Consider the following 27,351-nt stretch of genomic DNA (forward strand, 5'->3'; position numbering starts at 1 on the left):
ACAAAGGTGGAGTAATAACTTATTTAAATTAATCCGTTTGAGATTGTATTAATGCTAGAATTTCTGCTATAAATTACGGACGGACTAATTCTCAGTTTCCTCAGTTATTTTGCTTTATTTACAGATTAAATCAAATGCTTGTTCTGACGTACTAGAGCACGTATGCGCATTCTCCAAAAACGGTGCTTTAAATCTCTTGACAAACTAAAATATATAAATGACATTTGTATATATTCGAAATAAAAAATATACATAGTATCGCGGTGCAATTTGACAAATATCATCAGTATGCAGTACGCAAGTTACAAAGTAGTGATCAGTGACTTCATCACTTTGCGGAAGAATTTCTATATCAGTAAGATTGATCCATGTGATATAATTAAATCTAGTGTATGATTAAAATGGTGAATGGGTCCAGTGACGTTTTGTTTGACCCCAAAGGAGTTTAGTAAATCTGTAAACATAGTCCTAGCTTTAGAAATTGTTTTTGTTCAGTAATTTTGTGAATTTCTGGTTTGATCATGATTAGATTTTTTTTTTTAGATCCTTTATTTTTGTTAAGCCTCACTATGCGGAATAGACAGTTTCTATAGACTGTACTACACTCACATTTCTATCAATTAAGTGGGCAGAAAACAAACTGTGATTTGAGGTTTGACTTCTAGTCATACGGTGCAAAGCATCTTGGAGATGTTCTCTGACAGATCAGCTCCGATTATGCTGGGGTGCAGGCCATCAGCACGGAAGAGCCTAGGACGCTCCCAGAAAAGATTCCAATTATTTTTAAAGAGCAGCTTCTGTTCATTACACCAAGACATTAACCATTAATTTAAAGCAAATAATCTACTGAACCTTTCATGTCCTCGTCGGTACGTCGGAAGCGGTCAGGACACGATGATCTTCGTCGCGGGCGATGTGGCTCGTACTGTCTCGATCAGGCTCCTGAAGTCCTGCTTCAGCACCTCCATCTGCCGCAGTCTGGTGTCATTCTCAGCGCCATTCAGGATTGCGGGAACCTGTGTAGCGACATCGAGAACACGAGCACCAGGAAAAAGGTGACTGCGCACCTTACCTTTGGTTTTGGTAGCGTGGACGTGGAGGACGATAGTCTCCGATGACCATGGCGTCGCGTTCTGCCTTGCGAAGAGGGGAGAAGCGGTTCCTTGTCGAGACCTCGAAGACCGGGGGGCGGCACAGGAGGAGAGGTCCTGGTCCGAGGCCTGACTCGCGTCTTCCACTGCTGAAGAACCCAAGGTCCCTGGTGTGATGGCGCCGGAGTGAACAAGGGCTGGGATGAACTTGTTCTGGGTGCTCGGGCCCTGTGCAGAGAAACACAGGGTGTAGAGGAAGCAGGAGTGTTAATATCGCACTGCAAACTTACCGAGGATTGGTGAGCATCAGCACGGGATGATGTTTCCAGTGCTGTTTGCCGCTCTCGTAGCTCGGCCTGCTTCTCGAGAAGGGTCGGAATCTGTCGTTCCATGGCCTCCAGTTCCAACTGCACTGCATGAAGCTCGAACGTGTCCTCACCTGCACACAAAGATAGAGAAACATCCGATACACTCGCCATTAGAATAGATGAAAAATAATATAGCGAGAGACTAGCGAACTAGCGATATCAAGGCAATCAAGTGTTTTTTTATATATAAAATAATGTTGGCAATGTGTTCCCCCACCGTAAAAGAAAGAGTGATGGGGTATAAATTTGATTTTTAAGATACAAAAACATGCAATTAGGAATCAGCTCGACGGAGCTCTTACTCAAACAGCGTGGCAGCAACAAATAGGAAGTGACGTCTCCCAGTAATATCTAGGGGAGATTCACATGGAGGTATGGCGATCTTCTGTTGTACAACTTCCTATATATATATATATATATATATGTCTGCAAAGATCACATCATTTTCCTAACCTAAACAACTCCTTATTTGTAATACCTCACAGTCTCATGTTGTATGCAAAGTATAAGATACAAAGGTCAACTGCAGCCTGCTTGCCAATACCTTTTGCAGGCTACGCCACTTCTACGAATTTTAGCACATTTTAATCACTTGAACTTTAAGACCTTCACACTGGTTCCCTTTAACACTTACAAAAACATACATCTTGGTTAGCTTGCATTAACACCTCTAGATATGAAAGATAAAAACATACATCTTGGTTAGTACCAGTTCCCCTTAATAATTATTGCTCAGCAACTAAAATATACATCTTGGTTAGTTTGCATGAACACCTCTAGATATGAAAGCTAAAAACATACATCTTGGTTAGTACCAGTTCCCCTTAATACTTCTTGCGCAGCAACTAAAACATACATCTTGGTTAGCTTGCATTAACACCTCTAGATATGAAAGATAAAAACATACATCTTTTCAAGCATCATTTTAAAGGTGCCCTAGAATCAAAAATTGAATTTACCTTGGCATAGTTGAATAACAAGAGATCAGTACATGGAAATGACATACAGTGAGTCTCAAACACCATTGTTTCCTCCTCGTGTAACTCTCATTTGTTTAAAAGACCTCTGAAGAACAGGCGGATCTCAACATAACACCGACTGTTACATAACAGTCGGGATCATTAATATGTACGCCCCCAATATTTGCATATGCCAGCCCATGTTCAAAGCATAACACAAGGGCAGCCAGTATTAACGTCTGGATCTGTGCACAGCCAAATCATCAGACTAGGTAAGCAAGCAAGAACAATAACGAAAAATGGAGCGCGCGATTTAAAGGGGCCGCAGCCTGAGACGGTGCATAGTCAATGATGCCCCAAAATAGGCAGTTAAATTAATTTTAAAAAATCTATGGGGTATTTTGAGCTGAAACTTCAGACACATTCAGGGGACACCTTAGACTTATATTACATCTTGAAAAAACTGGTTCTAGGGCACCTTTAACCTTTTAGCCTGTTGTGGCAAAAATAAACAACTCACCAAACTCACTGTGTAAGAAACAAACTCAGACAATTGTCTTTTAAAAATTTATTTCTTGAAAGAAAGATAAGTCAGTCATACAGGCTTGAAAGCAAGCAGAATGAAAGATTTTCTCTGGTGTTCTTATACCCCTAATCTCCAAGGCCAAATCCTCACCCTCCTTTCATGTGACAACCCTTGCTTTCTTATTTACGTCCCTTACAGTTGTCTTACTTCCCAATCAAGAATAATGAACCCAAAGGTTAAAGGTTTTCTTTACCTAAAGTTTTCCCAAATACCACACAATGGATGTTCCATATGTCAGAATACACATCTTTACCACCCAATGGATGTTTCCCATGTCAGGATACATAACTCAACCTTGTTTGTGTGTTTTAAAGGAAATTTCCACTACAAGCCCTTAAACACAATTTTCAGATTCAACCGGCGCTGAAGCTTTTGTAGTCAGCTTCAACCTCGTTTGTAATCTGTTCCAGGTCACACATAAAAGTATTCGATTGTATACCATTGTTTAATAAGCATAATCAATTTCAAATTAATTCTCTGTTGCTGTCTCAGTAATTTAAGCATCTCTTTGTCCTTCGGCTCCATCTTCATTCCTCCTACTCTTCTCTTTCTCGTCCTGTTTCTTCTTGATTTTGTCTTGTTCTTTTTGCAAACCTTGAGTGATCAAATCAACCATATCAACCCTAAGTTTCCCCTGATGAATTGGTTCTTTTGGCAGAAATTTATTACTACAGTTCATATTTGTTAGAGCCGTCTCCACGACAGTTTGCAAGAGCAGTACAAAGAACTTCACTAGTTCCTTTCTGGAGCACAGCAAAAGTGTAGTTTCACAAGACTAGGCTACTGCTGCTGCTTCTTTTTTATTTTTATTTTTTTTCTCTCTCTCTTTTTATATTCTACAAATATCTTACTAATTTTGAGCCTTTCTTTCTATAAACTCTGATCTTCAAATTTTATCTTGAAACTTATTTGCTACATTTTAATAAGATTTGTGTTTATATTTCTTAAACTTTATTTTTGACTGTTCTTGTGTAAGACTGTTCTTGTGTAACTTCTTTCCGTTATGTTATGTGCACATCATGGACACACCTAGACAAAACAAGAACTAGACCCTGGACACACTGGTACACGCGCATGAACTGAAAACATGCACATACATTTGACCTCTGTTACTTGTTACTGTATTTCTTAAAGGGGACCTTGATTATGATTTCACTTTTTTAAATTTAGTTAGTGTGTAATGTTGCTGTTTGCAGATGTTGTTTATGCTCAAAGTTATGATGCTCAAAGTTCAATGCAAAGGGAGACATTTTCTTTTACAGAAATCACTTTTTAAGGACTGCAACAAACTTCTTCCCGGGTTGGTGACATCACAAATCCTGCCCCTGGGAACATGCAACAAAGGGGGTCAGGCCATGTTGGGCTGCTTTAGAGAAGAGGAAGAGGAGTTGTTGTAGTCGAGTGTTGTTACCATGCCATCATTTTACACTGGACTGCTTCACAAACGAGGGTCAATTCAACACTGGATTTGCACAAAAGATTAACATGACGGTTAATCTAGTTGAGTTGAATCAGTTCCACAGCAACTGCATCAATTTATCCAATAACCATTCAGAAACATCCAGTTTCATTATAAAAGTTGTAACTTCTTCCTGAGTCTCTCCAACAGTGTGACTCAATTTTGAACAATGTAAGGCCCAACGCCGTTAGACGATTGTCATTTTGGCTGCGTGAGATTCTCCAGCTTTGTTGTTGTTGAGCAACCAAAATGCGATTAAATCGCAAGTTTCTGTTAAAGCTCCGCCTGCTTTCCAGAAGAGCAGCAGCTCATTTGCATTTAAAGGGATACACACAAAAATGGCTTTTTTTTTTTTTTTTTGCTCACACCCAAATGGGGGCAAATTTGACAAGCTATAATTTATCTGTGGGGGATTTTGAGCTGAAAAATCAGACATGTTCAAGCAGACTCGGTGTCTGCTTGATCATTCTCCAGGGATATCTGAGGTTGATGCACCCGTTTCCAACTGATGATTGATAGCATTGAGGCTTCAGAAAATTACCTGAAAATGAATCTAACAATTTATTTCTTATTAAAATTTGATCTCTGACATACTAATTGCTTGTCTGCTTGGATCTCACTGCATCACTCTTTAACCTCAAAATGCCATTTTCTTTTCATTGTTATTCTGTTTATATATGTGTGGCGTAATGATCAAAGTAAATTGTAGTTTCCATGGCCAAACCAGTGTAGAAGCACTGATTTACAAAGTGGTTTGAAGAGGATTTCAGTCTTGTGTTCAAGGAAGAGGTCAAAAGGTCTCAAAAGGGAGTGTGTTTTAGCTCTGGCTCTTGTCTTAATTTATGTGCATTCTTTTGACCCGTTTCTCTTGGGTTAACTGCCAAAAGTTGACAACATTGGAGAGGGCTGTCCTTAATTATAGGCCTACTAAATAGTCAATGGACAAGTAGTCAGCTCAGACTTCCATGTTCCACACTGGCATTGTCTCATTTTATGAGAAACAAATGACCGAATATCCTTCACAGATTTATTATTTTTTTTTTTTCAGGATTCTTTGGATATAGAGTTAACAAGCATTTATATGAATTGGAAATCTTTTGTAGCATCATTATAAGCTTCTTTACTGTCACTTTTGATCAATTTAATATATCCTTGAGTAAATGTATAAAACTGGGTAAAAAAAAAAACTCTTACTGAACCCAAACTTTTAAAGGGCAATGAACATTACAGGCTTTGAATTATTAAGGTATGCAAAATGATAAACTTTGGTTGTTTTTAAGCGATACATTAAAGAAGTCTACATAATATCCTTTTGATCACTTTTTGTCAGGTCTGATGTGAATATCATTTGACTTAATTTAGTATGACTCAAGACATCAAGGAAAAAAACGACGTGAGGGTAGATAAATGAGGACAGAATTTTTGGGTGAACTGTTCCTTTAAATCAAGTTACTTTTATTTGATTCTTACATCTTCAATAAGCATGTCCGTCTTACTTGCCTGCCTGTTTTAATGAGCAGGTACTGCACCTCCTCATTTTTATCTCTTTAATGAAAAGATCAAATAGATTCCAATCTCTCTGACCTCCACAGGGAACAAAGGGGATTATACCACACTGGAATGACTCAGACCACTTTAGGCTGCCCCTCATGGAGATAAGCATGCTTCACATGTATGCGCATCAGGATGACAGACAAATCAGAGATAATGTCTACCAGTCAGAAGTTCATGTAGGAATGGGAGAAATGGCAACCCAAGATGGATGTTAAGATCAGATGTTAACAGGGACTTTAACACTTGAACGACACATTTGAAGTCTCTTGGACTTTCACGTCCTGCAGGAAACAAAGAAGTTTGTCATTAACACCATCTTGCTGGTCGTTTACAGCTTGGGTAATTATGTAGGCAGTTAACTGTTTTCAGTTCATCCTGTTAAATCCTTAAACTTTGATGCAAATCTGTTATGGTTCATATAGTAGAATATGTGAGCAATATAAATATGCAATTGCTGATATTTATATTGCCAAAAAGTTAGGTTAAATTCTGATTAGTTTAATGTAAATAAATGAAACCTTTATAACCGCATAGCTGACTACTTGCATAAAATGTTTATAAATATGAGTTGTCACTCTATATCTACCGATATAATGTCTTAGTAAGATGATATTTAAATATTAAATTTTATTGTCAAACGATCAAAAATATAGATTCCATACAACAGGTTTTTTTAGTGAAGTTTTGATCATGTTAATAATATATGGACCTTTTGCATATCAAATATTATACAGTAGGCTTTATATGGATAACAAGTATTATGTATTTCTCAGCACACATATATGAAAATATGTGAATCAAAGTTCTGTTCATAGAGTTCTCCACATTTCCAAATCTGTAGATCCAGCCTCTAATTAACTTACGATGCAAAAGCGCCAGTACTTGGAATACCAGTTGGAAGACCAGTTGACTTCAGGTTCTAGAAACATCTGAATATGGTGTTCTGGGGGGGGTTTTACGTAAATGTGGATGTTTAAAGAAATTTTATTGGACACATTTATGGGATAGTGATGCAATGGGTAGATCCAAGGTCAGAAAATAAATGATAGACATATTGATTTTGAATAATAAAAATGTAAATTTTAATAAAGGAGAATTATCATGACTAATACATGAATAATACAAAGAGTTATCAATCAACTTCCAATATCGCTGAAATATTGAAGTCCAAAACATAAGTATTATCTAAGAAAAATGTTAGTTCAAATCTTAATCACAAGTTTAGTAAGATCTTAACCCAGTCTAAATATAATGTTTAGCAAAAATCTAAGTATAATTCTTAACTTAGTCTATATGCTCTTTGCCTATGGAAAGTAAAGCGAATCGAGAATAACATAGTTGTAGGCGTCTCAACATTTTGCAGGTCCAAAGTGCAGTCCTACAGTGGTACTAGGTCTTATGATGGGTTAGTTCCACTTTTTGTGGAAATTAAATATACATGTGAAAACAAAGACCTATTAAAACATACTCTTTGGCCTTTGTTCAGATTATATACATGTCTACTTCTGCAAACATTGCTTTTAAAAATATCTGTACTTTATCACCCTAGTATTTGTATATGCCAATGGAAACATTCAGACAATGGGTCTCATTCATGAAACAAGAGCAGAACGAATTTTTGTGTAAATCGTGTGTAAAGTGGTTCTGGCGTAAATTTTCAGATTCATTAAAATGTTCGTATTTTCCAAATGTTAGTTGGTACGAAAGAAATCTACACCTGCTCCCAGTCACGCATAAATAGTGCGTTTAACATCTGAACGTTTCGCTCATTAATAAGGCTGCATTTTAATTCACCTTAATAAGGTACATATTTACAGCTTTTGAAAAGATATTATATATAGTAATTACATACTATTTTTCTTTTTACTTTTGTTGTGAGAGCCAGTAATAAGCTGCGTTCACGTCACCTTATATTTACCGCTATCTTGAAATGACGTTATATTCGGAGCTGTTCACGTCCTGTTGGTCCTTGGACTGGAAATTATGCGTTTCCATGGCACCACTATCAACGCCTAATAAATCAATCTACAGCGGTCAGGTGGTATAGTGGCCACATGTTACATGTGGGAGCTTTCAGAAAACTCCCAGCTTACAAACTGTAATTACGAACTCTACGAGGACGTGAACGCTTTTTACAAGCTAGAATCTTGTAACTACAGGAATTACGAGGCCGCGTGAACGCACCTATAGCATCTGCAAACGGAGCACTTTAATCAAATAATGAATTGATTTCAATAGGGCTGGGCAAACTATGTAACTTGTTTCCTATAAAATGGCCAAAATCCTTCATTTGGTGTCATAATATGATGCCCATATATAGTTGTCAGTCGGATTTAATGGGCGGGATTTATGGTAATTGAGAAGAACGTGCACGCGCGTCCCATTTACGACTGATTGGAATTCATTAACACACACATTTCACTATCACTTCTGACGTTTACGAAGTATTTGTGAATCAGGAGGAGAGTTTTCGGGAAAGTCTTTTTACGCGCAAATCACTCACATATTTACTCGTATATTTACGAATGTTTCATGAATGAGACCCTCTGTGTGCATATGTGAGAGAAAATGTGTACATTTGCCATAAAATCATAAAAACATAAAACAGTAAATGACTGCAATATTACTGATTAAATGATTTATATACGAAAAACATCTTCATTTTCAATCGTCATCCATCAAATAGTTCACCCAAAAATGAAAACTGTCATTTATTTAACCTCAAGTTGTTCCAAACCTGTATGAATTTCTTTCTTTTGCTGAACACAAAAGAACATATTTTGAAGAATGTTTGTAACCAGACAGTGGATTGGCCCCATTGTCTTCCATAGTATTTTTTTTTTTCCACTCATCTGGGTGGCTGATTCTCCTGGAGCCTGTTCTTTTGTCATGGTCACACATCTCATATCTATACAACCCCTGCAGACACAACATTAGATAAAACATAGGCAATATCTTTTCAAGGTTGAGTCGCAGCACATCACTGGAACACAAATAAAACATTTACACACATTACTACGAATTAAATACTGGTTTGGAATAATGAGAATTATTATTATTATTATTTTTTAATAAAGAAAAATAACATGAACAGTTAAAAAAACAATTTATAATGCCTCTGATATATTATGTCAAAATCTGAGTAAATGAGTAGTAAAGTCTGAGTAAAATATTGTTTCCCAAGGGAAAAAAAATAAAAAATGCCGTTTTAGCTTTCTGGCTTAAAAAGAGCTCTCAACAAAGTTGAGTCAGTGAGGTGCAAAGTATAGTTTCTTTATAATGAAGATATGATTGATTGGATGATAAAACATAATCAAGAGGAATATTAATCTTTTTCTTCTGATCGGTTTCACCAACTACTTAAGATTCGTTGTCACGTCTTAACATATAAACATTCACACAGCAACTGAATACATTTGTCAGTCCTGTATTTGAGTCATTAATACGGTTACGTTCATTTCTAGACTCAAACCTGTTAGTAAATGTGGTTGTCAATCTCAAAAAATGACAATATGAACATAGCCACATATTGCTCCAAGGTACTAACTCTGATTCGCGACTAGCGACTAAATATTTTTTCTCAATTGTTTAAAAAGAATAAGTTGGAAGTAAAGGAAGACAAAGGATATGAAATACATGCAGAATGCAAGAAGTCTGAATTGCATGAAGTTACCTAGACCCTTCATAGGCTAGATTGAGTGACGGGGAAGTACCTGTTGAAAAGTAATTATTTTACCATTATTGGGACTTTTATAAAAGTGTTGTGAATATCTAGATGCAATGAATTTAAGGCAACCTATCTGTTAAATAATAAAAGAGGAAGTTATTGTAAATCCAACCCTTCATTATAAAGTCATTTTATTCAAACTTCTGCCTTTTGATTTGATGATTTTGACATTTATCAGATGAGGTGACACGTGATTTCGCATATGGAGAGGCGGATGCTTTGGTGAGGAGATGCCGCCTGTTGCCATGGCTACCCGATGACCTTGAGGCCGTGAGCGATGACATCCAGGAACCGTCTGACCTTTACTATGAAGTGAGTGGATTTAATCATCTTTAAAATATTAATTGCCTTGGTGGGAGTGTTTGTCTGTGTGAAATCTTATTTGGTTGTTGGCATTCCTACTTGTGATATGTCAGACTGTTTTTATGGACATCATTCTGATCCAGTTCAATCATTAAGTATCATTTTCTCTTGACATCACTGCACTTTTCTAGACGATTCTACAGGAGAACAAGGAGAAGCTTCCTGTTGACATCCAGCCTTATTGTGTTCCAGATGGAAAAGTTCTGAAGTAAGTCTGTGTTCAGTGTCAGGTATTGTCTCATTTTGGTGATTGAAACTGTAAAGTCTTTTTTCCATGTCAAAATCATTTCTGCATAAAGTGTCTATCCTTTAATTTTTTTTTTTGGTTATTATTTATTTATTTATTTATTTATTTTAACCTTTTAATCATTTGATGCATTCAGGAGATCCACGGTCAGATGATTAAATTGATTTTATTTCTTAATAAACGTTAATCAGAAAATAAATGAGAGACATAATTGATTTTGAATGATAAAAATGTAAATTTAATAAATGAAAATGATCATAATGGAATAATAAGAGTTATCAATCCACTTCTAATATCTCTGAAATATTAAAATGCAAGAGTATTCAAAGAAAAATATTAGTAGTAATTGATGCAAAACCTTGAGAAAATGAGATCCAGGCAGTTGATGACGTTGAAGAAAAATTATTTATTCATTTCAATTAAATTTAGCCTCACACAAAGACTTCAATCGATAATGAAAATATTTAATAAAACCAAAAGGTAAAATAAAAATCAGAAATCGAACATCTATGATAAGAACATTCTGAAATCTGAGTATAGTAATTTGCAAGAAAATCATTATAAATGGCACCAACGTGACAGCAAGATGTAAGTCAGAATAGCAGGAAAGGGTACCAATTGAGAGAACGAGCCAGGTTTTATGCCCTAAAATTGGGAAAAACTTACATCACCCTTCCAGGGGCCTGTACCATGAAGCTAGATTAGCTGGCTAGCCAGGTAAGTTTCAGATTAGTTTGCGCCAATCCTGGGTTTTAGGTACCATGAAAGTAACTTGACTTTTAGCGGTGTTTATCACCGTGGTAACTTTAACACACCCAACACAATAAAGTCACTCCCCCAGTTTCTCTTCCTCCAAATGAAAGGTCACTATATAGTAAAAAAAAAAATTTTACACAATGAAATTGTCTGGTTTTAATATTTTAATATCTGTATTTTAATATCTATATTTTTATTAATCAATTACACACACTCAAGTTTAGTGTAACAGTTGTTATTAAGCACTTAGTTTCAATGAATATTAATATATAGGTGTGTATATTAGGTGTAAATATACTCTTTAAAAATTACTACATGTGACCTTGTATGTTTAAGTCTCTATCGCTATATTTTATCAACTATATAAACTAACTTCACAACTTTCACTTGCACTGATAAAGACCATTTCTTTTACTTTGTCCTCTTTCACAGACAAGTATTTTCCATTAGTGTAAATGCATTTAAATTCTTAATTTTCAGCAAAAGAGTTTTGAATCACGCTGGCTGTTTGCCACCGATGTCACGGATTCATGTGCATGCGCTCCACAAACTCCGGATCAAAGTCTGAGTTGACAGAGAAAGTTGATGATCAGCATCATGGTACCAACAAAGCCAGATTGGAGTGGTTTGGTTTTGTCAACTCAAAACTAATCCTATAACCCTGAGTTTGTTCAACTACCATCTTGGTACAGGCCCCAGGTCTTGTTTGGATTGATAAAGATCAGAATGAACCATTTCTGTTGTTTTGGAGGATTTAAAGAAATTCATGACATTTGATAGTTTCCTGCTATCCAAACAGTCATTGGGTAATTGTTATGGTCTCGTGACGATTGACATTATCAAATGAAGTAAAAACACCCAAAAATAGGCCCAAAAAGGGTGGGTTATCCACCTTAATGGATCTCGATGATATGCAAAGAGCAGAAATTGAGTCACTATTGAGAAGATATCAGATGGTGACTAATTATTCAGGGGAAAAGTGGGCATCCACAAAAACCAGGCATCAACAAGTTCCTCTTTTGGCCTTCACAAACACCATTAAACCACAAGAGCTATTAATAAAGCAAATAAAAAATAATACAATTATCTCAGCATTTTGCAGGTTCAATAGATGGACAAACAAGGTATCAGCTGCTCTTTTTGTAAAAATCAGATATATCTGTGAAGACAAAGACCTATAATCCCTTGGCCTTTGATCAAACCACCCACATGTCTACTTTTGCAGACATGACCTTTTAAAAGATATTTGTACTTTAACACCTAGCATTTACATATGCCAAAGGAAACTTTCAGAAAGTGTGTACATGTGCAGCAGACTTAGAAAAACACAATAGTAATTAATGGAGCCCTAAAAGCCCTTTCGTGAGAGAAACTGTGTACATTTGCCATAGAAATCATAAAAACATAGAACAATAAATGTTCAGAGATATATTGAAATATATTGTTTCTATTAAAACATAAACATTTATCTTCTCTTCGCCTACATCATCATTATAGTCTAAGACTAAGCTGTGTTTTTGTTTAGTTGTTTGTCGTTTGATTTAATTTCTATAAATGTATTTGTTCTCTTTATAAAAAGTTGAAAATAGTGTGTTGAGGACAACATAAATACAAAACTTGGATTTTGTCAAAAGGACCCCACAATGTCATAAATTCCAGATTTTATTTGGTCATTTGGACCCCGTGTGTGTGTGTGTGTGATGATCTGGAACATGTCTCTGCATGCAAGTATTTACAGCCATTTAATGAACACCTATAAATCTTGGGTCACAGAGTGAGCAGTTGTGTTCTCTGTCTAGATATAAACATTCATTCTCCTTTAAGTCCGGGGAGGTTTAAAAAAAAAACTGCAAGGATTTAAAGGGTCACGAGACCCAAGACAGACCTTCATTTATCTTTGGAACACAAATCAAGATATTTTTGTTTAACAACACAAATCACAGAGAGTCCAGTGTTTCAAGTTTTTATGGACATGTTTTATATACTCTCCTGCTTCAACGCGAACCACCAATGTATGTGCACACATATTTCATCATGTCTTCTTCAACTGAAAAATGTGCAAATAAGGACTATACAGCAGTACATGCATCTGATCATGAATGCAATGACACAATTATTCTGATACCCACAAGACAATGTAGACCGAAAATTCAAAGAAGAATGTACTAAAAAGTAACTATGCCTTTTATTCTTTGTTAAACTATGTCATTTGTTCAGAGGTTATAATGCTTGTAAATGCAATTAAAATATTAGACCTATTCTTCCTAATATTTTAACATAGATCAATAGCTCAAAGTTATAATTCATATTTGTTGTTTCTAAGAATAATTTATCAGACACATTTGATTTGTTTGTGATAGTTGTTAGTAGTCTCTAATAATGTTTTTTAAATACTTCAAGGTGCCTCCAACTCTGTTTGTTTTTTATTTCTCCACTCATATTTTAATAATCCTTTGTCTGTATAATGAGTGTGTTGTAGATCTGTTTTATTGTGTGTTGTCCCCCTCTTCCCACTCTCTATACTCCCACTTTTCCACATTTACACCCCCATTTCAAATCAGAGGTGTGAATGACCAGAATGCTAAAACAGGGGGGGGGGGAGGTTTATGACACGTTGGATTACTAAGACTTTATTATCAGAGATACAAAGACGAGTTGGTCTGCAGAGCAACTGTAGATTAGAGTTTGTCCTGACACTCTCTTTTAAACTGTTTGTTTTCCATATGCTTTCCCCCAAAGGTGGGATCAATACAGTTCATAAACACAACACTTAATGGCAGATGAGTCTCGGCTCACCACACTCCTACAGGCCTCTGCACACAAAACATGACTGTAATAGTAGAATAACTTAACATAAATGGCTATATTCACTTTGATTTATTTATTTTCTGAAATATTCCAGTATTCACTTTTATTCCTGTATGCACAAATCAGGGTCTACGCTGAGATGAAGCAGGTTTTAGACCATCTGAAACATCCACGTTTCAAATTCACTGAAAACAAGGAAGAGGCTGACATAATCTGGGCCTTCTCCCATATCCGAGATTATCGGTGAGCACGCTCACATACACATGCACACTTCAATCCTATCCCTAGACCTAACCCTCATGCAAACCTTTTTGCAATTTTACATTTTAATTAAGACATTGCCCACAACCAAGTAAGCCAAGTAATGAACAATTTCAGGTTTTATATCCTTGTTGAGGACGTACGGTCAACACATGTTCTGCAATTTGGGCAAAACCTGACCCACACACTTTAGCCTGTCTCTCTTGGCAATTGGTGATCTATTCTTACTTTTCTTGTTTTACTTAAGTGGTTTTGTTGAGTCTTAGGAAACTGAGTGAGGAACGGCCTCACGTCCTGCTCAACCAGTTCCCCTGTGAGACAGTGCTAACCACTAAAGACTGCCTGGCATCTGTGGCACGGAGAGCCAGGGGAGGTCAGGGGGCTCTGTGGCTCCCTAAGACCTTTAATCTACAGACTGAGCTGCCTCAGTTCATCAGACATTACCAGCAAAGGCAGGAGAGGTGAGTGTCTGTGTGATCATAGTGCAGGAAAAACTCATTGGTAACTGATTGTGGTAGAAATTACTAAATGTGCCTAAGGTAAATGAGAGACGGCCGAGATTCTGCCTGAATAGAAAAATGCACACATTTATATTTAAAAATGTCATAGTTGCAGAAAATAGATTTTCTATTTAGAAAAAAATAGTTTCCCATTGTTATTCACTTCCAAAAGTCTAGACTTCTTAATCATGTGACAGATCTAATTAAAGCATACTCTTGTTCCCTTTCCTTCTGTGTTGTCAGATATACTTTTGAACTTCCCAAAACATAGTACTTTGCAAAATATCAGATTTCAACATGAGCATAAAATTTATAATCTGCATGAAACGGAAGTTGCGATAGATATGAAAAGACTGAGTGAAATGGCTTCTTGAACAAGAAAAATATGTCGGGAACTCTCCAATGGGGAATTGGTTGGATTGGATGGATATGGTTTTCGTTTGCTGTGATTTCATGTGAGTGACAGGTTGAGAAGAGATGATGCTACAAGAGGGGAGGAAGTTATTTTGATTTAAAGATTATGAGGGCATGTGACTAAATTAAATTAAAAATAATGGTGTGCATGGATAAATAGTTTATAATAAATACCGGAATATTCCAATAAAAAAATAACTATAAAAAAATGCTAGAATTTTCTATTTTGATTTCATTGTGACTTCAAGAGTTTCCGGTATAATATTTTCCTATAGTAAACTATGGTAGTAGCTAATTTCTGTCATTGTAAAAAATACTGGATGATCAGCCAGTCTTTTCCCACAAACTTTGCTTTGTTCCATCCGTGCTATCCAGATCGATTCCCATGTACATAGGAGGAATAAAACACAGGCAGTGGTATGCTTCACATCTTTGATACGTATCAGTCTTTCACAAGCACATTCTGCAGAAAATGTTCTCCACCCTCTTCTACAGTTTCTCCATGTCATATATGTAGATGTTTTTACCTGTTTACAAGGCTGAAACTGTCGTGGTAAATGTTGTGACGTCTCAGTGTCCCTTCAGTTCTGGTCTCAGAGTCGAAGTTCCAGGTCTCTGAAGCGTTAATTTTGTCGTCAAGCAACAGAGTGAAATGCCAGCTCTTCTGAATTTGTCTCTGGCTAGGGAGCAGTTCTTACATTTTTCTTATCTGTTATTTTCCAAAAAAAGTGGCATAATACCATTCTCTGGGAAGATTCACCCCTCCAGTTTTTCCCACAACTAAATTCTAAATTTTTTGCCTTATTCCCTAATTCTGCCAATTGATGGTCAACCCTTTCTCATAGGCAAAATGTAGCATTGTAACAAAGATAATCAACACTCCCCAGAGGCAAGAAGACTTCACGTCATTTCATAGCCACCTGCTGTCTACTGGAAAAATCCAAGCAAAATAGTGGCCAAGCTAACTTCTCAGATACATTTGACCCTTGTAATTACAGTCACATAGGCCGTAATATAAGCAAAATAATTGTAAAAGTTTTTTATAATATTCCCCAACATTTAATTTTCTTTCCACAATTTCTATACACTGTTTTTAAAGAAAACATTTCATTCTTCATCAAGGAATTTCCCTCACTGGATACAAAGCAAATGAACATTATAAACCTCTTTTAGTCTAATATGACATTCTGCATAAAGGATGGTCCTAAAATTAAGTTAAAAAAACATCAAGCTTATGTATTGTCTATTATTGTTTGTAGTGTATAATGTTTGTCAATGATAATTTCAGAGGACTGGAAAACCACTGGATCTGCAAACCTTGGAACCTGGCCCGCGGTCTGGACACACACATCACGAACAACCTCAACTACATAATCAGACAGCGAGAGAGCACCCCAAAGGTATAAAAACTGTTAGTTGGTGTGACCTTTTATCTTACACCTTTAACCCCATGATTATTCAGGTAGGGTAAGGATAGACAAATCTAGCCTAAACCATAACATTCCTGCCAGCAGGTTGAAGTACTTCAGGAATGCCGTAGGTTTGTTCTTTTCTAAGGCTCGGTTTGTAGTTATAAGTAAAGTCTCACAGAAGGCAATTGTAACAATAAAAACACTTATTTTATTGGTTACAATACAAAACAGTCCATGCAAAATGCAAGTTAAAATCAGCTAAACTCTTACTCATCAACATTGTTGCAAAGTAACTAGTAGTGTAACTAACTACTAGTAAATTTTCAGTAAAATTACGGTTACCTTCCATAAAACCGCTTGTTATTTAGTTACTTTTGATGCCTCAACCCTTAGTGATGTGATATCTAACCATCCATAATTCCTAGATTTATTTTAGCCAGGCACATGAAGTCACCAGTGCAGCAGGCAAGAATGGAATATGCAGAAGCTTGTATTCAGAGGAAAGAAATATTGCCATTACATTGATTTTGTCAGTAGAAAAAATGATCTGAATGCCATTGTGGTATTATTTTACTCTGGCATTACATGGATGCTGTTGTATTTGTTATCCCCTTCAACCTCCAATTAATCAAATACACATCCCTACAATCCTTGACTGCATCAAAAGATTTGGTCTTACCTTGTGTTAGGTTTTTGCTCCTAATTCGTGCCTCATCCCAGACCTCTTATTTGGCAATTGAATGAGCAATCACGCAGCGCTGAGGGAGAATATAGTCTCATTTTATTGATAAGAAAAGAGAGAATATATAGAAAGAGTACAAGGGGTGTAGTATAGTTTCAGCCAATGAGAAAGAGAAAACATAATATAGCTTATGTTATAGGAATGTGATACATATGGAAAAACAAGTCTAAATATGGTCATCTACTGGTCAGGTACCCTTGAGGTCCCTTAAAATCCCAAGGACCTTCTCCTATTCTGGAAATACAGAACGCAGGGATCATTCCCTGTCTCACATTCACTCCTAGTAGAGCCTTATATGGAAATGGTTCTGGTACATAGAAAACCATATGTTAAAACATAGAATACAGCTTTGACAGAGGAAAAAGGAGCCTCTATCCACATACTTTCAATGCTGAGACCAACATAAAATCTATCACCTTGCATCGAGAGCGTTGTATGATGATTAGAGGTTTCAAGGTGGAGTCCACACCAGCTCAGTCAGGGTCCGATGCTCTTGAGGCTAATTTAATGAGTAAATTACAGGTATTGATAATAGTTTATGTATAATTATTTTCACTCTGACTTGTTTAGAGAGGTTTATGAATCACCAAATACAATGGTTTCGTTTTAATAACATGATACAGAATAAAAATACAAAAAACATAAAAACAAGAGTCTTCACCCGAGGTATGGCGATCTTCTGTTGTACAATTTCCTATAGGAAATTGTACAACAGAAGATATATATACATTATATATATATAATATAGGAAATTGTACAACAGAAGATCGCCATACCACAGGTGATGGATGTTTGTGTGTATATAATATATATGCATTAACACCTCTAGATATGAAAGATAAAAACATACATCTTGGTTAGTTTGCATGAACACCTTGTTGTGGCAAAAATTGACAGCAACTCACTGTGTAAGAAACAAACTCCGACCCAAGAGCCTTTTAACGTTTTATTTCTTGCAAGCTTCATGACAGCTTCACTTGGAAACCACAGATTGTAAGAATCACACAATCCTTTTCCTAGGCACCTTTATACTTCTCCTTAACTCTTCAAGGTTAAACTTTCCCTTCCATATATGGTCATTCTGACCCTTTGTTCCTCCACGTATGTCACTTAAATATATTATTTTTCATATCTTAAAGATGTTCTTTCAAAGATCATATCTCTGTCAGGGGTATCTCTTAAAGATCTTAGGTCTGTGTTACCCAAGACCACTTATATCTTTTACGTCAAAGTCTAACCCACCCCAGGTGTACATCTCCCAGATAAGGTTTGTGTTTCTGAAGATACATAACACATTACTTAGAAATATGAGTACTACTTAGAAATTTTAAAATTTCCACAACAACATCTAGATATGAAAGCTAAAAACATACATCTTGGTTAGTTTGCATTAACACCTATAGATATAAAAGATAAAAACATACATCTTGGTTAGTTTGCATGAACACCTCTAGATATGAAAGATAAAGACATACATTTTGGTTAGTTTGCATGAACACCTCTAGATATGAAAGATAAAAACATACATCTTGGTTAGTTTGCATTAACACCTATAGATATGAAAGCTAAAAACATACATCTTGGTTAGTTTGCATTAACACCTATAGATATGAAAGATAAAAACATACATCTTGGTTAGTTTGCATTAACACCTATAGATATGAAAGATAAAAACATACATCTTGGTTAGTTTGCATGAACACCTCTAGATATGAAAGATAAAGACATACATTTTGGTTAGTTTGCATGAACACCTCTAGATATGAAAGATAAAAACATACATCTTGGTTAGTTTGCATGAACACCTCATGAAAGATAAAGACATACATCTTGGTTAGTTTGCATGAACACCTCTAGATATGAAAGATAAAAACATACATCGTGGTTAGTTTGCATGAACACCTCTATATATGAAAGATAAAGACATACATCTTGGTTAGTTTGCATGAACACCTCATGAAAGATAAAGACATACATCTTGGTTAGTTTGCATGAACACCTCTAGATATGAAAGATAAAAACATATGTCTTTTCAAACATCATTTTAACCTTTTAGCCCTTAAACACAATTTTCAGATTCAACCGGCACTGAAGCTTTTGTAGTCAAAGCTTCAACCTCGTTTGTAATCTGTTCCAGGTCACACATAAAAGTATTCAACGTATATGATTGTTTAATAAGCATAATCAATTTCAAATTCTCTGTTGCTGTCTCAGTATTTTAAGCATTTATTCCTCCCACTCTAGTGGTTGTTCTTCTCTTTCTCATCCTGTTTCTTCTTGACTTCTTGGTCTTGTTTTTTTTTTGCAAACCTTGAGTGATCAAATCAACCATATCAACCCTAAGTTCCCTCTGATGAATTGGTTCTTTTGGCAGAAATTTATTAGTACTGTTCATATTTGTCAGAGCCGTCTCCACGACAATGGCCACCCACATCCATCTTGATCCCGATATAAATGATATTACTATAATTTAAAAATATTTTTGGAAAGCGAAAAATTCTTACAAACTGATGCAATTAGGATGCAAGGTCAAATGTTTAAATTGATTTTATTGCTTAACAATTTATAATCAGAAAATAAATCATAGAAATTAATTTTTAATTAAAAAAAGTGTAAATTTAATAAATGACAATTATCATAACAGAATAATACAAACAATTACCGATCAACTTCCAGTATCTCTGATAATACTTGTATGTCAATCTCCAATATTTCAAAGTAAAATGTTAGTAAAAATCTTAATCAACTAGTAATCTTCATCCAATCCAATTATGTTAATCAGTTTAAGTTTAAGTATAAATCTATGTCTAACTATGTAAGTCACTATCGAAAGATATCAAATAGTGACTGAAAATACAGAAGCAGGGCCCTTTTTTATACCCAAAACCCAGACATCATTAAACCACAAAAGCTATTGAAGTGAATCAAAAATAATATAGCTGTCTCTTCACTTCGCTAGTACAAAGTACAGTTTGACAAAGTCAGATGAACAAACGAGGTATCAGTTCCTCATTCCGTGGAAATCGGATATATCTGTGAAGAAAAAGACCTATTACAATGTATTTTGGCCCTTGTACTGGCTACGTATCTAATTTTTGTAGACATGACCTTTCAAAAGATATTGGTACTTTAAAGGTGCCCTAGAATTAAAAATTGAATTTACCCCTGCATAGTTGAATAACAAGAATTCAGTACATAGAAAAGACATACATTGAGTTTCAAACTTCATTGTTTCCTCCTTCTTTATATAAATCTCATTTGTTTAAAAGACCTCCGAAGAACAGGCAAATCTCAACATAACACCGAATGTTACGTAACAGTCGGGGTGTACGCCCCCAATATGAGCTCGATGGGCAGGGAGCACAAGATTTAAAGGGCCAGCAGCCCTGAATCGGTGCATAGTTAATGATGCCCCAAAATAGGCAGTTAAAAAAATGTATTTTAAAAAATCTGAGGTATTTTGAGCTGAAACTTCAGAAACATTCAGGCGACACCTTAGACTTATATTATATCTTGAAAAAAAAAAAAAAACGTTCGATGGCACCTTTTAACACCCTAGCATTTACATATGGCAAAAAAAGCTTTCAGAAAATGTGTACGTGCACAGCAGCTTTTTAGAAAAACATACCAGTCAGCAACGAAGCCCTCGAAAGGCCTTTTCATAAGAAAAAGTGTACATTTGCCATAAAATCATAAAAAATAAAACAATAAATGATTACAGTATATTTGGTTAAATTATTGATTATATCAAGAAAAACATATTTTCTTTTTTTCCCAATCTGGATCCATCACAAACTTATGTGATTTCTTTTAATAAAATACATTATAAAATATAAATGTGATTTATTTTAATAAAATACATTATAAAATATAATCATATATGGTTAATAGAGAAATTATAGCTACAATTAGCTTCAAGCTACACATGACAATGAGATTAATACAACACTTTTACTTAAAAGTCTTTTACTTAAAAGTTAAAACACTTTGACTATCAGTCACTGTTTGTTATAACTTCTGACTGCAATCCAATGCGGATTTTGGTCAAATGATGAGGCGGAAATTTTGTTAGTAACATTTTAGAAGAATTTTATGTGGAAGATACACAATTACAACTTCTGTGGGGTGTGAAGGAAAAAGTAATATAATTAGTAGTATAACTAATTACTGTTGCCAGAAAGTAATAAGTAAAGTAATAATAGTATTTTTGAAAGGAGTAACTAGCAATAAATAACAATAAGCAACAACAATAAATTAAATTTTTTGAGTAACAAGCCCAACACTGCTTATCAATTCCGCAATGTCCTGTATGATCCAATCTTCCCTCTGCAAGCTTATCAGTCTCTGCAACTCATGCTAATAAGTGGATGTTCTTCCTCTGTTGCTTATGCTGCTGTCTTCTTCTAGCCCTCTTCCTCTTCTTCGCTGTAGTCTTTGCCTGGCTCACCTCCGCTTGAGGTTGCAACACTTTCTCTTCACCTCTGTGTGTACCCTTTTGTTAACCTATGTGGTTGGTTACTAAAGCATGAAACTCAGGAACCTAACTTTCACAACTGTTGCTTAATCATTCTAACTTATAATTAACAAATGAAGTACTGCAGGTACTCCGTTTCATAATCATTTAAGTATTTTTATATTCAAGCATTTATGGCATTACCTTAAAAGCAAGCAAATAACAAATTTGAAACAGGTAAATATCAATATCCAAAACAATAAACACACAATACTGCCAATTATATCACTTTCTGCGCTCACAGAATTACTTAGAAAGTGCAGCTTGAGAGTTGTCACAATGAACATTTGGTCAACATTTGCTCACCCTCATGTTGTTACAAGAGTGAGGGCAGGGGTGCAGGAGACATTTTCAAAGTGGGGGGGGGCAAAAGCCCAGATGGTAAGATCAGATTTCCAGATACCAGACCACCACCATCACATATTAAACTTGCCTGATTATTAACCTCCTAAGCACTGGGACCATTTTGGGGATTTCTGCCTGGATTTGGCCCTACTCAAATTGAAAAGCTTCTCATACAAAATCTTGGTGAGAGTCCTTTTTATTTTGCCACAACGTTGACATATGTCCATGCAAACGCTGAGTTCTGGACATGATTTATATACCATCGACATGTCCACGGAAAACGCTAGCATGCTTTGATCGATGGTTTGGATATCGCATTTCCTGTTTTGTACATCAGCGACAAAACAGTTGATTATTTACGAACGAAAGCTCACAGAAATGTTAAAATGGTCTCATTTGAAAGAAAATATCCTAAGCCAAAAGATGATATAAACTTTGTAGCTGTTTGTGGTTCACTGAAGCAGCCTTTTATTACAAGTGCGGGGGTCGATTGCTGTCTTTTCAAAACTGCAGGGGTCATGTATACTGTCATATTTATATTCCCCCTAAATAACTAATTACTCCAACACACATCTACACAATCCACTCAAATCAAAAGATTCAGATTGTTCAGATTGAGAGCACTGCCTGTTGGTTAGAAATGTCAAAGGATAGTCCAGCCATGCTCAGTTCAGGTCCAGATTAACACCCCTAGATACAGGTTGACCTTGAGACGAATTCATCTTAGGCCATCTGATTTGTTTTTGCTGTGAAGCATAAAATACATCTTTTTGATGGCAATTTGCCGTTTGTGGTTTCAACACCTTGCTATTTGCAAAGCGAGAGATACATACATTTTGCTCTACTTCTTACATCTACTTAATCTAACTGCGAGGGACACCTGTTTCCTTTACGCCTTGTTTCTTTGGAATCTACAGGATGTCAGTCACCAACAGCGCTGAGGCCCCACTGTAGTTAGAAGCCCTGAGGCCCCAATGTGGTTAGAGCCACTGAGGCCCTACTGTGGTTAGAACCTCAACCTTGTCCGTTAGTTTCCAATTCAGCTTCAAAATTAGTCTGTTCAAACAATTGTTTTACAAGTCTTTTGTTTAATCTCATTAAAAAAAAAAAGAAAAATTACTGCAAAGAGTAGCTCCTAGTGTCAAAATTCTAAGAAAATTCTTAGAAATATGTGCATTTCCTCTTAAAATTAATTAAAAATCCTAGTATGGAAAAAAGTAATTCCAAAAGCATAACCCTTTAAAAGAGGTCTTAAGGTCCATTTAAAAGAGGTCTTAAGGTTCAAAATTGTTAGGAGTACAAACGAGGACTTTTAAGATGCTTAAGAGTTTCTTTAGCAGCGGATAAAATGGATGAAACATGAAGATGGAGAAGAAATGTGTTTCACGCAATGCATGACAGTGAGTTAATTAGACACTACACATTAGATCATGCAGGGATCATGTTTGCGACCAATTTTATTAGAGACACGCTAACATCTCCAACAGCGCAGAAACGTCATAGCGCCCAAAAAGTAATCACTACGTTAATATATTTGACAACTGGAAAAATGCAACTATGCAGCAGTGATGATTTGGGTCTGTCACAACCTTCTATAAGCAAACTGATCACACAGTTCAGAACCTGTTATTGTGTTCCTGTTCATTTCCTATCCAGTATGTTAAGTATGACATTAACAGCATGGTAAATGAAAAATAAAAGGGCAAAACAGAAAAAAAAATTTGCTGACCGCACACTGAATTCAAAAAAGACTGAAGAGGTCTAGAAAGTACAAAATTTATATTTTATAAATTGCATGGTGCAATAAAAACAAAAGGGCATGAGCAGATGTTTCAGCAGATTGCTATCCTTAGTGCTCAATATGCAACAAACAATCACCCTCTTTGTGTTTAGCACTGAGGATAGCAATCTGCTGAAACGTCTGCTCATGCTCTTTTGTTTTTAATTCACCTGCACTTTGCACTTTATTGCACCATGCAATTTATAAAATAAATTTTGTACTTTCTAGACCTCTTCAGGTTTTTTTGGATTCAGTGTGCGGTCAGCTATTTTTTTCTGTTTTGCTCAAGTATTTTCATGGATCTACGCACATGAAGGAAAAGGAACTTTTTGTCAATTGAGAGCACAACAGTTTCCTCTGATCCTCTGATGGAAAAAAAAAAAAAAAAAAATGTATATAGACATACTGTATATTGTGTGTGCGTGTGTGAGTACAGTAAAACTAAACCGATCAGGTATAATGTTTATATTAGGCAGCAAGTGAACATTTTGTCCTCAAAGTTGATGTGTTAGAAGCAGGAAAAATGGGCATAAGGATTTGAGCGAGTTTGACAAGGGACAAATTGTGATGGTTAGATGATTGGGTCAGAGCATCTCCAAAACTGCAGCTCTTATGGGGTGTTCCCGGTCTGCAGAGGTCCGTATCTATCAAACGTGGCCCAAGGAAGGAACGGTGGTGAACCGGTGACAGGGTCATGGATGGTCAAGGCTCATTGATGCTTGTGGGGAGCGAAGGCTGGCTCGTGTGGTCCGATCCAACAGACGAGCTCCTGTAGCTCAAATTGCTCAATAAGTTAATGTTGGTTCTGATAGAAAGGTGTCAGAATACACAGTGTGTCGCAGTTTATTGCATATGGGGTGCATAGACCAGTCATGGTGCCCATGCTGACCACTGTCCTTTGCCGAAAGTGCCAACAGTGCTGGTGAATATCAGAACTGGACCACGGAGCAATGGAAGAAGGTGGCCTGGTCTGATGAATCACATGGATGGACGGGTATGTGTGCATCACTTACCTGGGGAACACATGGCACCAGGATGCACTATGGGAAGAAGGCAATCCAAAGGAGGCAGTGTGATGCCTTGGGCAATGTTCTGCTGTGAAACCTCGGATTCTGCCATCCATGTGGATGTTACTTTGACATGTACCACCTACCTAAGCATTGTTGCAGACCATGTACACCCTTTCCTGGAAACTGTATTCCCTGGTCGCTGTGGCCTCTTTCAGCAGGATAATGCGCCCTGCCACAAAGCAAAAATGGTTCAGTAATGGTTTGAGGAGCACAACAAGGAGTTTGAGGTGTCGACTTGGCCTCCAAATTCCCCATATCTCAATCCAATCGAGCAACTGTGGGATGTGCTGAACAAACAAGTCTGATCCATGGATTCTCCACCTTGCAACTTACAGGACTTCAAGGATCTACTGCTAACATCTTAGTGCATGCCTCAATGGGTCAGCGCTTTTTTTTTACACTTTACCTAAAAGAGATCATCTTTTTTTTTCCTTTTTGGACAACAAACCAATCACAGTCTTTAAAAGACTATATAATACGTAGCAGTTGCTCTCAGATTTGTTAAGCTTAAGCTAAGACTCCTACGTAGAAGTTAAGCTAAATTAGGATCTTTCTGAGAAGATTCTTACAAGCTTTAAGAATACTGGCCCTGCTGTGTAATTAATCGCATCATCTCCCTTCCTTCTCCTGGTTGCGTTTCGTCCCTCTTAATTTTTGTCCTGTTTCCTCTGAAGACTTTGTGTGATGAAATCATTCATATCCATTTTAAGTTCACCCAGTGATTCCTGATGGTCTTTTGTCAGGAATCCTGTTAATAGGGATTTGTTGGGAGAGGGGGATTCATTAGGAGAATGCACTTCATTTATTGGGGGGGTGTCAATGGAGTAATGTGTAATGGAGTCTGCTGATATGTTAGATTTTTCCTCCGCTGAACAATTGGCATGTTGTTAATCAGAAGAACCATCCATTAAACACACCGTCAAATTAAATTTGTCGCAGTCCATTGAAAGCGCATCACAAAAAGATTGCCTGTTGTGCTCCAGAAAAGAAGGCTTGTAGTCTGTCATGGGGTGGCTGGGGTCCCACTAAGGAGCTCCCTGGAGGCATAGTCTGTTACATGCATTACAGAACAATTAACAATCCTTCAGGCAGACCAAGCTCTTCAGGGTTAAATGTCTTTCGGACCTTGCTTGAATGCAGGGCCTCAACTATCTCCACTGCACTGAACTAAAATGACTCCTTCCCACAGACCCGAGGAAGAATTAATTACTACACCCTTATTGCAGAATAATGAAATCACAACATAAAATCAGCTATGCAAAAAGTTTTTGCCATGCTATTCCTTTTTATAATAGTATCATTTGTCTGAAAATTGTTCTTCCCTTGTCGCCTACCCTGTTTTTTTCCTCTGCAATCTTTGACGACATTGTTTTTGCTTGTGGTTTTCTCGCTTCATTTTTACCTTCTTGTGCCCTTTCAGCAACCTTTGTAGAAGCTGGAAACATTTATAAAACTAGACTGACATGCAAATATGCATTTCTTTAAGCCAATAACACTTTTTTTATAGTATGATTGAAGCATTTCTTACATAAATTAAAACCACTTCTTTTGTTTAGATCAAAAAGTCATCTTTCATAGCAAACCTTATTCCATGTTTTCTAGATTTGCTCTTAGATAAGTTGTGTGTGCTAATTGGAAATTAATGCTTTATTTAGAAAGTATGCATTAAACGCACAGTATGTAAGTGTCTAGAGGTCGCTTATTCAAAACAATAACAAAGATGTAGCTTGTTGACGCAGTGACAGACGGAGTAATCATGGCGACATCTATGGTGACAGAACCTGCTGCAAACAATAATGAATATTTGTGGTCTCTTACAAATGTGCAAAACAAAAAATTATGGCTTGCTAGATGCTCTCATAGATCATCGGCTTTGACGCTACGACTTCTACTTCCTCATTTTTTTTCTGGAATCACACTGCTTTTCCTTGTTTTCTACTGACAACTGAGGGCAGGGGGTATATGACGCAGTTAATCACTGAATTTTACTTAAAATTGCGGGGTTTTTTTATGGGAAACATTTAGGATAATGCAAGTACACAAGCCAAAAAATATATAACATTGTTCTTGTGGCTTTTGGATATTTTAATGTAAAAATCAAAATTATGCCTTACATTATTGTTGTAGAAATTCTCAATACTAATACAACCTACTAATTTGACTTTTCCACCACTGACAATTTTATATATGTATATATACAGTCATGGCCAAAATTGTTGGTACCCTTGATAAATCATTTTTGATAAATAATCAAAGATGACTGTAAAAAAGTCTGCATTGTTTATCCTTTTGATCTTTAATTCATAAAATTAGCAAAAATCTAACCATTCATTGAAGGAAAAGAATTGAAAGTGGGGGAAAAATCACATTATGAAATGAATGTTTTTCTCCAAAAC

General features: G+C 36.2%; 1 protein-coding gene across 2 annotated transcripts in view; it reads left to right on the forward strand.

Moving 5' to 3' along the window:
• Window positions 1-27,351, forward strand: part of ttll12 (tubulin tyrosine ligase-like family, member 12) — a 48,829-nt gene that overhangs the window by 13,872 nt on the left and 7,606 nt on the right. For both annotated transcript variants that reach the window (XM_067391575.1, XM_067391574.1), the window contains exons 5-9: window positions 9,923-10,056; window positions 10,239-10,315; window positions 14,045-14,161; window positions 14,446-14,640; window positions 16,382-16,493. In XM_067391575.1, coding sequence (XP_067247676.1) covers window positions 9,923-10,056; window positions 10,239-10,315; window positions 14,045-14,161; window positions 14,446-14,640; window positions 16,382-16,493 — 635 coding nt within the window. The remainder of the gene's footprint in view (window positions 1-9,922; window positions 10,057-10,238; window positions 10,316-14,044; window positions 14,162-14,445; window positions 14,641-16,381; window positions 16,494-27,351) is intronic.

The sequence above is a fragment of the Chanodichthys erythropterus genome, chromosome 8 (assembly GCF_024489055.1).
Source record: "Chanodichthys erythropterus isolate Z2021 chromosome 8, ASM2448905v1, whole genome shotgun sequence".
Taxonomy (NCBI): domain Eukaryota; kingdom Metazoa; phylum Chordata; class Actinopteri; order Cypriniformes; family Xenocyprididae; genus Chanodichthys; species Chanodichthys erythropterus.